Below are 14,709 nucleotides of genomic sequence, written 5' to 3'. Positions count from 1 at the left end.
CGAACACCAGGGACCGCGAACTGGAGGCAGCAGAGACGCCCGCGATAGCCGGGGGAGGCTCCACCCGCGAGGCGGTAACAGAGGCGGTCAGTGCGGGGGGACGCACTGTGATGCCGGGGGCACACTGAGGAGAGACTGTGCCGTACTGATCAGACCTTGCCCGCAGCGCCCCGGCTCCCTTCCTAACTCCCCCCCCCCCCCCCCCCCCCCCCCCCGGTGTGCTACTGACGGAGCGCTGCCTTAGAGACTGGGACAGTGTCCGGAGGAGGCGCTCAGCCAGAACCATAAACTACAGTGAGCAGTGAGACTGCCGGGAGTGGACCCGCAGGGTAATCTGGAGTGGAGATGCTTGGAGGTGCCTGGAGGGAGAACGAGTAACTGTTGGGGGCCCGGCCCCCACCTGTGTCAGAGTGGTGCCCGGACTGTCCTTTACCCGGCGCCGAGCGGAGGCCGCGCTTCGCTGACACCCCCGGGCTGAGGTGAAGAGGGGAGACGGAGGAGGCTGGAGGTGGAGGAGTGAGAGTGTGGCCCGCAAGTAGAGGCAAGCACCACCGGGGACAGTGAAGAGTGGAGGCCCGAGACACAGACGGCCGCTCAGGTCCAGCAGGGGCACATGGAACTAGCCAGGCGAGCCTCTCAGCAGCAGTAAGCTACGGCGGGGAGGGGCTGCCGGCCTTGCCCTCTCTCCAGTCCCCATCTGACGGCGGAACGCTCCTGGCACATGGGCCTCGGCCTGGGAGAAGTCCGCAGGAGCAGCGGGACGATCGGGCTCTGAAGTTCTTGGGAAGCCGGTACTTGCGTGGGGGCGTCGCAGCGGAGCACAGAGGAGCATCTGATACGGATCCGACGCGGTGAAGGTCAGGGTGAGAGACCACATTACTGGCGGGAGGCTCGAGGTGAACCCTGCTGTGAGGTGCCCACGAGGGACGTCACTTTCCACAACACTGCGGCTCTGGGTACAGCGAAACACAGTCATGGGGAAGAGAGACCCGGTGCCTAAACCCACGAAGCAGGGCCCCATGGATAACTTTGCGGCACCAAAACCTGCAGCGGAGCAGCAGCGGGCGATATCCTGCCCGCAGTCTGAAAGCGCGATGCTACTAGCAGCCATCCAGGCATCCAGGAGTGACATTCAGGAATCTCGGGCGGCACTAGAGGTAAAGATTGGAGAGGTGGGCTCCGAGATAACACTGCTGCGACAGGACTTTCGGAACCTGACTGACAGGGTGGCAGAAGCCGAAACTAGAGTTACGGAACACGATGCTTCGATCACGGCCCTGAAGAAAGACATGGCAGAGCTGCAGGCCTCGCACCGTCACTTACAATGGAGGGTGGACGATGCGGAAAATAGATCGAGGCGCAACAACCTTCGCTTTGTAGGTTTTAGGGAAGGAATTGAGGGGAGAGACATGGCCTCCTTTCTCCACGCCTGGCTGACGACTACTTTTCCGGCTGCGCAGTTCTCCACGTGCTTCATTATTGAGAGGGCGCAAAGGGCTCTCCTAGCCAAACCGCCGGAGGGTGCAAGGCCGCGACCGGTTATAGCGCGATTCTTGAACTATGCTGACAGGGATTTAATCTTACGAGAAGCCAGGAAGTTGGGTGAGTTCCGGATGGAGAATACAACTATAATGATTTTCCCGGATTACAGTCAGGAAGTATCGAAACAGCGCCGCTCCTTTGATTCTGTGAAGGCAAAACTGAGATCCATGGACATCACATACATGCTCCTTTTTCCAGCAAAACTCAAGGTGCTGTATAAGGACAAGTCTATCTTCTTCTCGCATCCAGAGGAAGCTTGGCAATGGCTTGAAGAACGTCCTATCCTGAATAGCAGAGAGGCGGCCGGACGGGACGCTCTGGACAGGTCAGTGCGGGAGAGGCCGCGCTGGGAGCTTCCCAAACCGCAGCGAAGGAAACCCAGGAAGATGAGGAAACAAACGCCGGCGACGCCTTACCAGACCTGTGGTGCCAGTGGCAGGAGGGGAGGCAGATCGACATCGCCTGGAAACAACGCGGTTCCGGGCTCCAGGTTCAGCTGCTCACGGAATGGAATCCGATCAGAGGGGGAGGAGGAGGACGAGTCGGTGGGCCGCGTCTCCGGTGGTGAGGAGGAAGATGGCATTGGAGACTCAGTTCACCCGTTGGTCAAAGAAATCCTCGACTTGGAGCAGGACTCGTCGGGCCAGGGGCCCACTATGGACACACAGGACTCGCACTCATAACCGATGAGGCTCAGGGACTAGTGAGATCGCCGTTCGGCCAATTAAAGCACGCAAGTTGACACACCCTTAAATGTTGTTTGGGTTGCTTATACAGTTCTTTGGTTTGTGATGGGTGGGAAATGTGGGAGGGCGACAGGCCTTCTCCCGTGGATAGTTTTCTCATGTTGGGATGCGACTGGACGGGGAGGGAGGTAGGGAGGTGGGTGGAGGAGGGGGAAGGTTTTCGAATACTCTCAAGTTGGGGTCCTGGAGGGTCAAGGGGAGGAAGGGGGGGACAGTTGAGGAGGAGCAGCAGCAGCACACCTGGCCACGCTTTGTAACACTTCCACTACAGGGACCCACCTGGGATGAATGTCGTACTACACGATGGCAAGTACACTAGAAGCCCCGCAAGTGGGTGACACGGGGGTCACCATCTTAACATGGAATGTGAATGGTCTAGGGTCAAAGATCAAGAGGGGCTTGGTGAACGCTTACCTCAAGAGGGTGACGCCAGATCTCATTCTTTTACAGGAAACTCACCTTAGGGGCAATAAGTGCACGTTTATAGCTAGAGGCCGTTACGCTGTGCTAGCGCATGCAGGGTACACTACAGATTCCAGGGGGGTGGCTATCCTCGTAAAAAAGCGACACCATTCACGGTAACCCGTACCTTGCTGGACACACAGGGGACTTACGCAGGCGTACAAGGGACCTGGAAGAGACGTAGGTACACAATTATTTCGGTATATGCTCCCCCAAAGCTACAGGCGCGCACCCTCAAAGAGATCACTTCTATACTCATTGAGACGGCAGATACGATAAAAATAGTGGGAGGGGATTTTAACGATGTTATGTGCGAAGCACGAGACCGGTCAGGGACACCACGTACTCTGGGGACAAGCTCGGCCTTAGCACGACAGATGGAGGCCATAGGACTCACGGATGTCTGGAGATGGCTCCACCCTACCCAATAGGCATACTCCTACTACTCCGGGGCTCACAGGGTCTTTTCGAGACTAGACTATATATTCATGTCCAGGCAAAACCTTACATCGAGTGACAGGGCGGAATACAAAGCGAGAGGACTATCAGACCACTCTCCGCTGTATGCACAGCTGGGACGGGAAAGAGGGGGGAGGAGGGCAAGATGGCGCCTAGCGACATGGGACCTCCAAACACCAGAAATACGGCGGGGCATCAGAGCTGACATTAAAGTTTATGTGGCCGAAAATGAAGGTACAGTAGACTCAGGGATCACCTTCTGGGAGGCGATGAAGCCGGTCCTGAGGGACCGAATACAGAGCAGGTTGGGAGAGAGGGGGCGAACGCAACAGGCTGAGGTAGCTAATATGGAGAAGTCTATCCTACCCCTAGAGACGGAATATCAGAGACGGAAGGAGGGTGTACTACTGCGAAAACTATTGGATGAGCAAAGACAGTTCAGGGAATTGGTCACAGATGAGGCGCGCACTCAGGCACTGGCAACTCTTCACCGGTTGTATGACGTGGGTGATAAGTCCGGCAAACTCCTAGCATGGCTTGGACGCAAGGAAAGGGCGGCGAGATGGGTAGATCGGATCACATTGACTGACGGCAGCCATGTACACACAGACGGAGCCATAGCGGACGCCTTCGCGGCCTACTATGAGTGCTTCTATGGAGCCAGGGACCTGGGTACGGAGGAGGACGTGCAGCAGTATATGGGCGATACGGAGATACCGACTCTGTCCCCTGAGGCTAGCGAGGCTCTAGAGGCGGAGGTGACCCTTGATGAAATAGCGGATGCCATAGCCTCACTGAAACCAGGGAAGACCCCTGGGCCGAATGGCTTTCCAGCTGAGTTTTTCAAACGGGCTGCGGATCTACTACAGCGTCATTTAAAAACCCTGCTCTTGGAGGCGTGCCAGGCGGGGAGCCTACGGCCAGGCCTCGCCCTGGCCACTATTGTCCCGATTTATAAGGAGGGCAAACCAAAGGACGAATGTGCCTCCTACCGCCCCATTTCCCTCCTCAACATGGAGACAAAGATCCTAGCCACTATCTTAGCTAAACGACTGCGGTCGGTAATAACGGACCTCATACATATGGACCTGTCAGGATTCCTCCCGGATAGGGCGACCAAGTTGAACCTCCGTCGCACGCATAACTGGCTGCAGGAGGTTAAGGGAAGAAGTGAGCCTCACTGGTTCCTCTCCCTGGACGCGGAGAAGGCCTTCGACGCGGTGCACTGGCCTTTCCTGATGGCGTCGCTACAGAGGTATGGGTTCGGCCCTAAGTACCAGACATGGGTCAGACTCCTGTACTCGGCACCGAGGGCGCGTGTGCGGGTTAATGGGAGGTTATCCCGCGAATTTCTAATCGGTAGGGGCACCCAACAGGACTGCCCGCTATGCCCCCTTCTATTCACACTCACTATAGAAATTCTAGCGATAAAGGTCAGACATAACCAGGGGATTCGGGCTTTCTCACGGGGCGGTATCGACTCGGCGCAGGAGAAAATATCCCTGTATGCCGACGATGTACTATTGTTTGTAACCGAGCTAGACACAACGATCCCGGAACTGTTCAAGGAACTGGATGGCTATGGTGCTGGTGCTAGGGCAGGCCATGCCATTAACTGGCACAAATCGGTCCTCTATGACCCGCAAGGTCTGGAGCGGGGGGAGTGCCTATCAGGGAAACTCATACAGACCAAGGAAGGCTTTCAATATCTGGGAATATTCATTGCTCTAGACAGGGGATTATCCTTCAGTAAAAATATCGCCAGAGTCATGGACTGCGCCACGACAGAGATGAACAGATGGCGACAGCTCCCACTCACCCTACTGGGCCGAGCGGCGATATACAAAATTATTATCCTCCCGAAGTTTCTGTATGCGCTACAGAATGAGTATTCCCCACTGCCAGCAAAAACGATGAATAAAATCCATGCAGACCTTCGGGCCTTCCTGTGGTTAGGGAAACAGCCGACGGTGGCCCTTACGACGCTGCAGCGTCACCAGTATAGCGGAGGGATTTCCCTTCCTAACCTGGAGGCGTATTACTGGGCGGAACACCTTACACCGATTGAGTGGTTACATGCGGCAGCGGATCACCCCACATACGCGCTAGAGAGGGCAAAGTTGTCCTCCAAAAATCTATTATACTATTTATACGGAGGGATGATGGGACCGTCGCTTCTACCGGCCACGATGATCACATTAACGGCATGGAAAAAGGCCACAGGGCGCATGGGGTGGGACAAGAGACCCACCCGGCAGACGCCGCTATGGCACTGTAAATGGCTGGGGGAACTCAGTAAATTGCTGGGATTTGGGAGGTGGGACGATATAGGTATTTCAACAATTGGTGATGTGATTGCAAGAGTGGAACTAAAATCCTTCCAGATGCTCAAGAATGAATTTGGTCTGCACAACACTCAGTTCTACAAATATGCTCAGTTGCGACATGCATGGAGGGCACAAAACATCACACTTGCAGATATCCCAGAGTACGCACCACTGGAGGGTAGGTTGCTTCAGGAACAGATCTTGGGACGGGCGGTATCCCTCGCGTATAAAACACTAACTAACAACATGTTAGGCGACATGCAAGGACTACGGAGTAGGTGGGAGGCAGACGTGGGAGGAATGGAAGATCTGGATTGGGAGATCGTCCTCATGCACCCCCGTGAGGTGACGATTAAATCAAGGCAACGCCTCATCAAGCTAAACGTGCTCCACAGAACCTATTTTGATAGGGTGCGGCTTCTTAAAATGGGAAGGATTCCAGATTCGGCGTGCCTTAGGTGTCACCACCAGAGTGGCGATTTTTTCCACACAATTTGGGCGTGCGATGCCATACAAACATATTGGGGACACATATTCACGGAGCTGAGTGAGGTTCTGGGAGTGGCTCTAACGCGCGACCCTAGGCTGGCCCTGTTGGGTATGACAACTGAGGTGGACTTGGCACGCCCTCTGCTCATCTTCTTGGTTCTTGCATTGGTAGTGGCAAAGAGGGATATTGCAAAATACTGGGGGGGCAACCGAAACACCAGACATAGAGGAGTGGAGGAGGGGCCTGGACCTATATATGGCCGCAGAAAGAGTAACTTACAAAGCTAGAGGGTGCCCTAATAAGTTCCGGAGAGTATGGGCTAAATGGAGACGATACCATGGTCTGGAATGACACCGATAATGAGAAGTGGTGACTGGCAGGATGGCTTTAATATGCAGTAGATTTGCCCGAAAGTAATCACAGGGGCCACATGAAAACTGACTGAATAGACTCTGTGAGAGGGAGAGGGAAGGCCTAGCTGGAAGAAGGTTGGGTGGGCCTGAGGGGGTGGAGAGGGGTTGGGAGTGTATGCTGCTGCGTGGGGGGTTGTTTTATTATGTTCACGTTGATGTCTTGCGTTCTACTCTGATACCTATGGCATAAAAGTTGCGACACTTACGGACAGAGGCGCAATGTTGACGCCCTGCCGACTGCTGAGTTAATGCATTAATGATGCGTTTTGATGCAACAATAAAAAGAACTTAAAAAAAAAAAAAAAGAATCATATCCATATTAAGTCATAGCCAATGCAGTCCAAATACGGCAAGGCTACTCCCATAGACTCCTAGAAAGCACAACGTGTTCTTAAACAAACCAAGCCTCCAGCAGCCCGGGAAATCCCCCTGCTTCGGTATTTATTTGTCCTAGAACTCCTGGAGTCCTGAAAGAACTGCGAGTTCTTAGTGACGTCTTATGTCCAACCTTACGTCAAACTCGGCACCTTCCAGGTATAAATATACCAACATCTGCCTTAAGCAACACACAGTGGTTTGGAGCAGATCGGCTATCTACTTGCCAGACGCCCTGCTGATGCGAGTGCCGAAGGAAGCCGACCCTCCCTGCTGACGCACTGAGAGAGACGCTGTCTTTTCTCCTGCCGAGAAAAAACAGCTTCAGGGTTTCCCTGTCACCCTCGTGGGTTGCTGGGAGATGGAGTCCTGAGAAAGAGATACAAGACCTCCTTCATTCTATACCCAAAGTACGGAGCTGATTAGACCCTTAGAGAATTCTTGATTCAGATTCTTGGCAAAAACTATAACTCATCTACTCCTTCCCACGTACTAGGCTTAGGTTAGGTACACCGGGGTAGGTGTATCTTAGAAACACCAGTTGAGTACATTTAGTCATTATTTTACCATTGTATGTATTTTATCCATTTTAAGTATCTTATGGCTTAGAAACCTTATAAAAGCTTTTACAGTATTATTTCATAATACTAATTTTACTGTACGCACTTTACTTTATGACAAGTATTGCAATTGTGGAGAGCCTATTGGGAATATAGGAACTACACTACAATGTAAGAGAGACCATTATTTGGGTGTCGTCTGCGTAAGATAGCACCTCCAACCCAAATGATCTCACCACCCTTGCATGGGGGGCCACATAGATGTTGAAAAGTGTAGGGCTCAATGAGGAGCCCTGAGGAACCCCACAATGCAAGGGTTTAGGAGCAGAGAAGAACTGGCCCAGGAAGGAGGCAAGAAGACTCAAAGCAGTGCCCCCGAAACCTATCTCTCTGAGGCGTGACACCAGTATAAGGGGAAGCAGAGTGTCCAAGGCTGCTGTAAGATCCAACAGGACCAGGAGAGTGATATGGCCCTTATAAACCTGAGAACAGATGTTGTTGACGACTGCCGTAAGGGCGGTCTCCGTACTATGGTATCTCCTGAAACCATGTTGCGATCTATCCAAAAGGAAATGGTCCTTAAGATAGGTGCTGAGATGGAGGTTGAGATAGGCCTCCAACATCTTAGCAGGGGCGGGTAGCAGGGAAATGGGCCGAAATGTTTTCAAAACGCAGGTTTCTTCAAAAGCGGTTTCACGACCGCAGTCTTCCATAAGGAATGATAAACTCCCTCCAAAATGGCACAATTCATAACCTCCATAGGGGCGGGATGACCACTTCCCGACAGGTTTTCAGCACTTAAAGAAGGCACGGGTCTAGTGCAGAGCCCGAGTTGACGTTATCTAAAAGCCGGTCCAGAATCTCAGCTGACAAGAGAGAAAAGGAAAGAAGACTCTGAGTCTGCTCACCAGACGGACTTTCTTCCGCCATGATTGAGGGAAGGGTGGTAAATCTAGTGCAAGAAAATGTAGATTCCAACGCAGCATAGATATCAGAGATTTTGGAATGAGAAAAAGGCAGATTTTTTGTCACACAGATCCTGGGATCCCTCTATCTGATTTACTACCTGAGGAGATGTTAGGGAATCAATGATCTTAAAAAGATCTCTAGGAGAATTTAGAGACACAGTAACTTTAGCAAAATAAGCTCTTTTTTCCTCCATAATGGCTGATTTATATTCTTTTAAGCATTGCTTATGTTGCTCTTTCACGTGAGGCTCTAGATGGACCCGCCATAGCCTCTCCTATTTTCGTCATCCTTGTCTCAGCAATCTAAGTCTGTCTGAGAACCAGGGAGCCGATGGACTTTTCCTCTCTGAATAATGCCTCTTAGGAAGGGCAAGGATGTTCATTGCTCCTAGTAAGGTGCGCGAGAGCTCCAGAGCAGCCAAATTAGCGTCCGGCTGATTAGCGGGCTCCAGCTTATTCAGGAAGGGGAAGTGTGCTTCATTATTAATAAGGTTGTAATTCCTTCTCCTCTCCTGCTTCCTAGGATCAGAAGTAGGGACTACTGCCGCCTGAACATGCAGGTCAAACGGCACATCAAAATGATCAGACCAGGCTAGTGGGACGGGATGTCCCACCTTCATCCTGGGGTCATTAGAGAAAACCCCATCCAGGGTGTGCCCTGCCAGATGGGTAGGGCCTTCCACCAGCTGAGCCAGACCGCAGCAACCCAGTGTTTCCAAAAGAACTTAAGAACTTGGGTATCCCTGCATGCCATATTCTCCAAATGAACGTTAAAGTCCCCAAGGAGAGTGATGTTAGATCTTTCAAGGAACGGCTCTATCAATTTACTAATATCCTGACTGAAAGAGGTTCTAGGCCCATGTTGCCTATAAAACAAAAGGCCAGAAAAACATTCTGAAGGGAGGAAGTTGATAGGAAAGTAATAGGCCTGATAGGGATCAGAAGGAGTAGAGAGGGTCTGGGTGCGACAAATAAGGGAGTCCTTGTACAAAATTCCCAACCCTCTTCCTCGACGGCCTACTCTGTCCAATCTGGACAAAGCATAACCAGTGGGGATTGCATCAACCAGGTCAGGCCCAGAAGTATCGGTGGCCCAAGTTTCGGTAACAAACACCCAAGCCGAATTTCTGGCTGAGACAAAGTCTCTAAAAGCGTTATTATTTTTTACCATAGATCTAGCATTTATGAGAAACCCTTTCGCGACATTCAAATTAGGGGCGGATTTAATACCAGGAGGATCGATTAAGTTCTTCAATTTGAGCTTCTTATTGGTGTCGCACCTAAGACACACTTGATACTTTCTATCTAGGAGGGCCTCAGGGTCAACAGAGGGATGGCAAATCTTGGCTGTTAGTCTAAGCTCTAACAGGACCTTTCTAGATTAACAGGTCCTTACTTGAGCATAAATGACAGGCGAGGCAGCATCCCTGGCCCCTAGTGCGGTCGTGGTGCGGACGGGCGCAGACGTGCTTACCTTTGGCGCGCAAACGAGGCCCAGCCCTCACTACACTTTCCCAGTTGTTTTGCACACAGTGCAATTACGTAGTCACCACACTTGTGAAATTTCTCAGGACTTGATGCGGTTTTAGTTTTTCTATTTTTGAGTGGACCAATCTATCTTTGATGTTTCTGTTTCTTCTTAACACGATTATGGGGAGTTCTTCAAAGGGTTCCAGGGTGGACACCATCCCCCAGTGTTTTTGGAGGATCACACACACCAGATGATGTGAGTCACTTTTTTCTCAGGTTCCAAGAGTACTTTCCTCTGGGCATACCATGCCCTCTTCATTACTCTTTTCAGGAGTCTCTATGTGTGGTCCCTATTTTCAATCTGTGGGCTTTAGCCTGCCCATAGGTCTGCATTTTCTCGCTCTTTCATCTCTCTCATTTTCTTTGTCCCCTTTTGTCCATGGCATGTTTGCGTAATGCCTCTTCTTGTGCTTAGCCCTCCACAGAGCATGGACCGACTACTTTTGTCCGTCCAGGAGCTACAACTTTTTTCTTTGTATGTTTACATGTTCCTCCAACTCGGGCTTTATTTCAAACTCTGTATACATTGTTAAACCACACTAATTGCAAAACAGCGAAATTGCAACCTGGTGTTAAGTTTTTTTTATTTTTTGCAGTGCTATACAGAGCGACCTCGACCCAAAGATATGAGAGCATTTACATGAGCACCAGTAACCTCTTCCCAAGAGCTGCTTGTCATTTAGGTGTTTGTGTTAAATGTAGCTTGATTCGACACAGGGGGCACCGTGATTTCCAGGGCGAGGAGCGGCCCAGGCAGCTGTGCTCGACACTGTGCCCTGCTGTGCCTCTGATTACCCGACACCAGAATGTGTACAGCTGTGTGCAGCCTCTCGGCTGCAATCTACCCGGGACCAATTAACTGTAGTCTGATACATAGAACATTATCCTCGTGGGTTAAGAGCTCTACCACATTTCATCCACAGGCAACGTAACAGCCATCTTGGAACAATAAAAAAAATTGAGTTGGCAGTCTAGGACTTTTGACTTGGTGTAGGGAGCTGGCTTGGTATATGGCTCTCTTCACTTATGTAAGTGTAGCACCCTGCACCAATCCAGAAAACCCTTATGGTGATTTTAGTGGTCTTAGACAACCTTAGAAAGCTCTCGAAGTGGTAGCTGTTGAGAGCAGCTTTCAAGCTTAGTCCAGAAGGAGTGTAATGCAGCTTGTTTTACCAGCACTTAATCTTATGGTATAAGTTAAGTGAAAAAGAACCATATAGTATAGTTATAAAAATATTTATCTATTAACCATCACTAACACGTTGACGTATCTCCTACCCGGAGATACAAACACAATACTTTGTCACTAGAATTCGTAAATAGCACAGAATACACAATGGTCTCTAGGGAGACCAACCGTATACTAAAATAGTGGAATGGGGACCATCACTTAAGTCAAGTATTGACCCAGAAGACAGAGTCGGGGACCCAAGGAACCACCCAAGGTGAGTATCTAGAAACCCCACAGAGGTTATGTGCAGAGTGGGAACACAACTGCATACTCAATGGAAGTTTATTGGTAAGTCGCGGTTGCAATTTTAAAGAAGGACCCTTCCCAGTGTAACATTAGGAAACCCAGTGGAAGAGGGACAGTTGGAGAATCACTCCACCTGTGGATACCCCAGGAACCAGGATACCTACAACAGGTAAGCCAGATGCATAGGTACGAAGTGACGTCGAAAACCGCCCTACACCACAATGGAGAACTTCAGGAAGATGCTACTGGCGAGGAAGGTGAAAGTGTCTGGTGGAACCCAAAGGTGGATTCAAGATGAAAGGTACCTGCAAGCAGAGGGGATGGATTCTATGAGTGACCAGGAGGCATGGAAGACAAATGCCCACCAATGTCGGGATGCAGGAGAGTTGACGGTGCACTTGGAAGTTGCAGCTGCATGGACCAGGCGACACTGAGGAAGACCAGGAGCTGTTCATGAGCTGTCCCATGTTGGATGTTGTGCCAAGGGGTCAGTGACCAACAGGGGCACCAAGAAGCCTTGGCTGCACCAAGAGACAAAATGTATGGAAAAGGTGCAGTGTCGGGACCAGCAAGGTCCAAGTGACTCACCACAGGCAGGTAAGTCACAGCAGGCTCTGAGCAAGCAGGGGATCCCATGGGAATCAAAGACGACCCACTAGAGGAACCACATGCTGAAGGCACAGGAGTCGCAAGAGGGCCTTGAGCAGCTCACCAAAGGATGAAGGCCCACTGCAAAGATCTTGGTTACAGAGGATGCTTCTTGGAGACAGAAGATCTCTGGAATAGAGTGTCAACAAGCCTTGGGAACGGCAAGTCGGCGCAGTGCACAGGGGTACTGCTCCAGAGGTTCCGACAAGGGATACTTGCCTCCAACTTGCTAGGAAGACAGTATCGGCCTCGAAGGATGAACCTTTCGGAGTCCATAGGAGCTCTGGAACAGCAGTCCGGTCAGCTTCGTTGTGGTGCTTGCAGATGCAGGGAAGTGACTCCTTCATTCCAAGGGAGATTTCTCAGGTGTCTTGGATGTCCACAGGCCTTGTGAAGAACCTGATGGAGCACAGGCACAGACGTTACAGCAGACTTGCAGGACGACGAGACCAGGAGCAGCAGGAGTCTTCCCAAAAGCAAAAGCCTGTCCCAATACACGATGTACTGTCTGGGAGGTGGTCACACCTCCCTGTGACAGGATACCTATTGTCCTGCCTTCCCCTGCTCGAGCCTGGCTCAGGAGCAGGAGTGCAGAATTGTGTCTCTGGTAGGCAGCAGCCATAGTTTGCTGTCCGGGTCTAGGAAACTGGTACCAGGAGCATTGAGGGCATCCCAGAGGATCTTTACAGTGCTTGGAATCATTAACGTGTTTGATACCAAACATGACAGTGTACTGTGCAGCCAGTTTGGAGATGGTCATCGCGTAATGATGCACGGCCACTCTATGTATCGTAATGGCTGATACACTTACAACCCAGGGGAATGGACTCTGTGAATTGTAGGTGTGTCCTGCTCATGCAGGGGCACCGTCACACTTAGAATCGAGCACCCATCCTTCAGGATTGAAAGGCCTGCCTTAGGGGTGACTTATAGGTTTTAAGTGCAGTAACCTCAGATATAAGGAAACATATCTGTTGTAAGTGGTGCTAGCACCATCGTACACAGGCTGCAATGGCAGACCTGTAGTAACAATTTGATTGGTCTCTCATGGGTGGCATAATACAGGCTTCAGCCATGGGAGACCTCTTGTGTACCTATGCCTTGGGTACCTTAGTACCACATACAAGGGACGTAAAGAAGTAGTCCAGTAGCCAATCTAGAGTGAACCCAAGTACTCACCATGTCCAGTTTAGGGAAGAAGCACAGAGACTGGGGTCCTGGTTAGCAGAATCCCAGTCAGACTAGTCAGAAAACCCACTGACACCAGGCAAAAAGTGGCGGTAACAATGCTAGTAGGGTCCTACCTTTCTACGCTTGGCCAATTCTGGCGCAATTTGAAAAGTATTGGCCTAGCAATTAGTGACAGTGACAAAGCATTGTCCAACTTAGTTGAGTTTGACAAATCTTATTTGGATGCCTAAGTAAACATTCTTCAGTCTGTCTCGAGCTTTTACATGAATTGAATAGAAGGTCTGTTTCTTAATTTTGACTTCTAGAAGCAGGTCTTCTTGTAGACGGACCCAGCTGAGATTGAAATGTATCCCTAAAGTGTTCTTTGAGAAGCAGAGACCAGTGTGTGTTGTGAACAGTGGTCAGTAAGGTCTTTTTATCAATCTAGCCAGTGAGTGTGGTCCAAGTATTACATTGCTCAACAAGATGTTTCTGAAGAACTCCGTTTTAAACATTTTATCTAGATCCCACTCGAAGTACATGCTCAGTCAAATCTTTTACCTAGTTGTTTCACCTGCTCTTGATTGACATTGGTTCCTGATGCTAATTTAAGAGTTAGAAACTTATACTTTGGCTCAGCTTCCTTTTTAAAAAATATTTACACTTAACAGGTCAGTATGAGGGTAAATTAACAGTTCATCATTTTTATAAATACACATATTTAACTCTGCAAAAGTTATTTGTTTTGTTTCTTTTAATTTCAGGGAACTCTCGAAGTTTAAAACGTACGTTAATCCTACTGAACTGAGAAGATCTTCCATACACATTTTGCTGTCCTTGTTGCCGTTGCCTCATCATTTTGGAACAGTGAAATCCGAGGCAAGTTACACATATGTCGCCATATGCATTAAGCTTATCTTTGTAGGGGCTCAGAGATCATGTTGAAAATTGTTGACTTTCATGTGAGGCTCAGTCTGAACAGGTCCCCCCCCCCCTCCCACCCCCATCTGTATGCTACTTTCAGTCACCTCACAGAAGACCCTTTCTTTGGTAGCCTAATTTTCTTTAGGTCCTGGAACATGGCCACTCACGGCCATGCAAAGGATATTTTACTCTTCTGTCCTGCAGCCCCCATACTTCTCTCTTTCACCCGGAACCGGTGAATCCTCTTCAGGATGGAAATTGATTGTTCAAGGGACGCCATCTTTCTATGGGTTTAGTCCAGCTTAATTATCTTTTTGCTCTCTGTCGCTAGGATTGTGCCAAAGAGCATCTGTACATAGCTCTTAGTCTGATCCTTCTGAGCTGCATGGGATTCAGGGGATCCTTCTAATATTCCACCATGAGTGGTTTTTCAAGACCATAAGGAAGGAGGGAGCACACTGCCTGGCATACCAGCACATAATTCATCCACATGCATTGTGGTAAATTTGGTGCATGGTAACACTCACCTTAGTTAAAAGTCTCTAATGTGCCCCATTATATTATTGAAGCAGCAAATATTGGGTATCTCTAGACGCAAATGTGCTTCAGGATGTTTGT

At 50.1% G+C, this 14,709-nt stretch overlaps 1 protein-coding gene across 2 annotated transcripts in view; it reads left to right on the top strand.

The window, feature by feature from the left end:
• RALGAPB (Ral GTPase activating protein non-catalytic subunit beta) overlaps positions 1-14,709 on the top strand; it is a 1,758,088-nt gene that overhangs the window by 632,709 nt on the left and 1,110,670 nt on the right. For both annotated transcript variants that reach the window (XM_086932393.1, XM_086932392.1), the window contains exon 12: positions 13,932-14,046. In XM_086932393.1, the coding sequence (XP_086788519.1) occupies positions 13,932-14,046 (115 nt within the window). The remainder of the gene's footprint in view (positions 1-13,931; positions 14,047-14,709) is intronic.

Source organism: Lissotriton vulgaris, chromosome 7, assembly GCF_964263255.1.
Source record: "Lissotriton vulgaris chromosome 7, aLisVul1.2, whole genome shotgun sequence".
NCBI lineage: Eukaryota > Metazoa > Chordata > Amphibia > Caudata > Salamandridae > Lissotriton > Lissotriton vulgaris.
The sequence above is the reverse complement of the archived record's forward strand: the minus strand, read 5'-3'. Positions and strand labels throughout refer to the sequence as shown.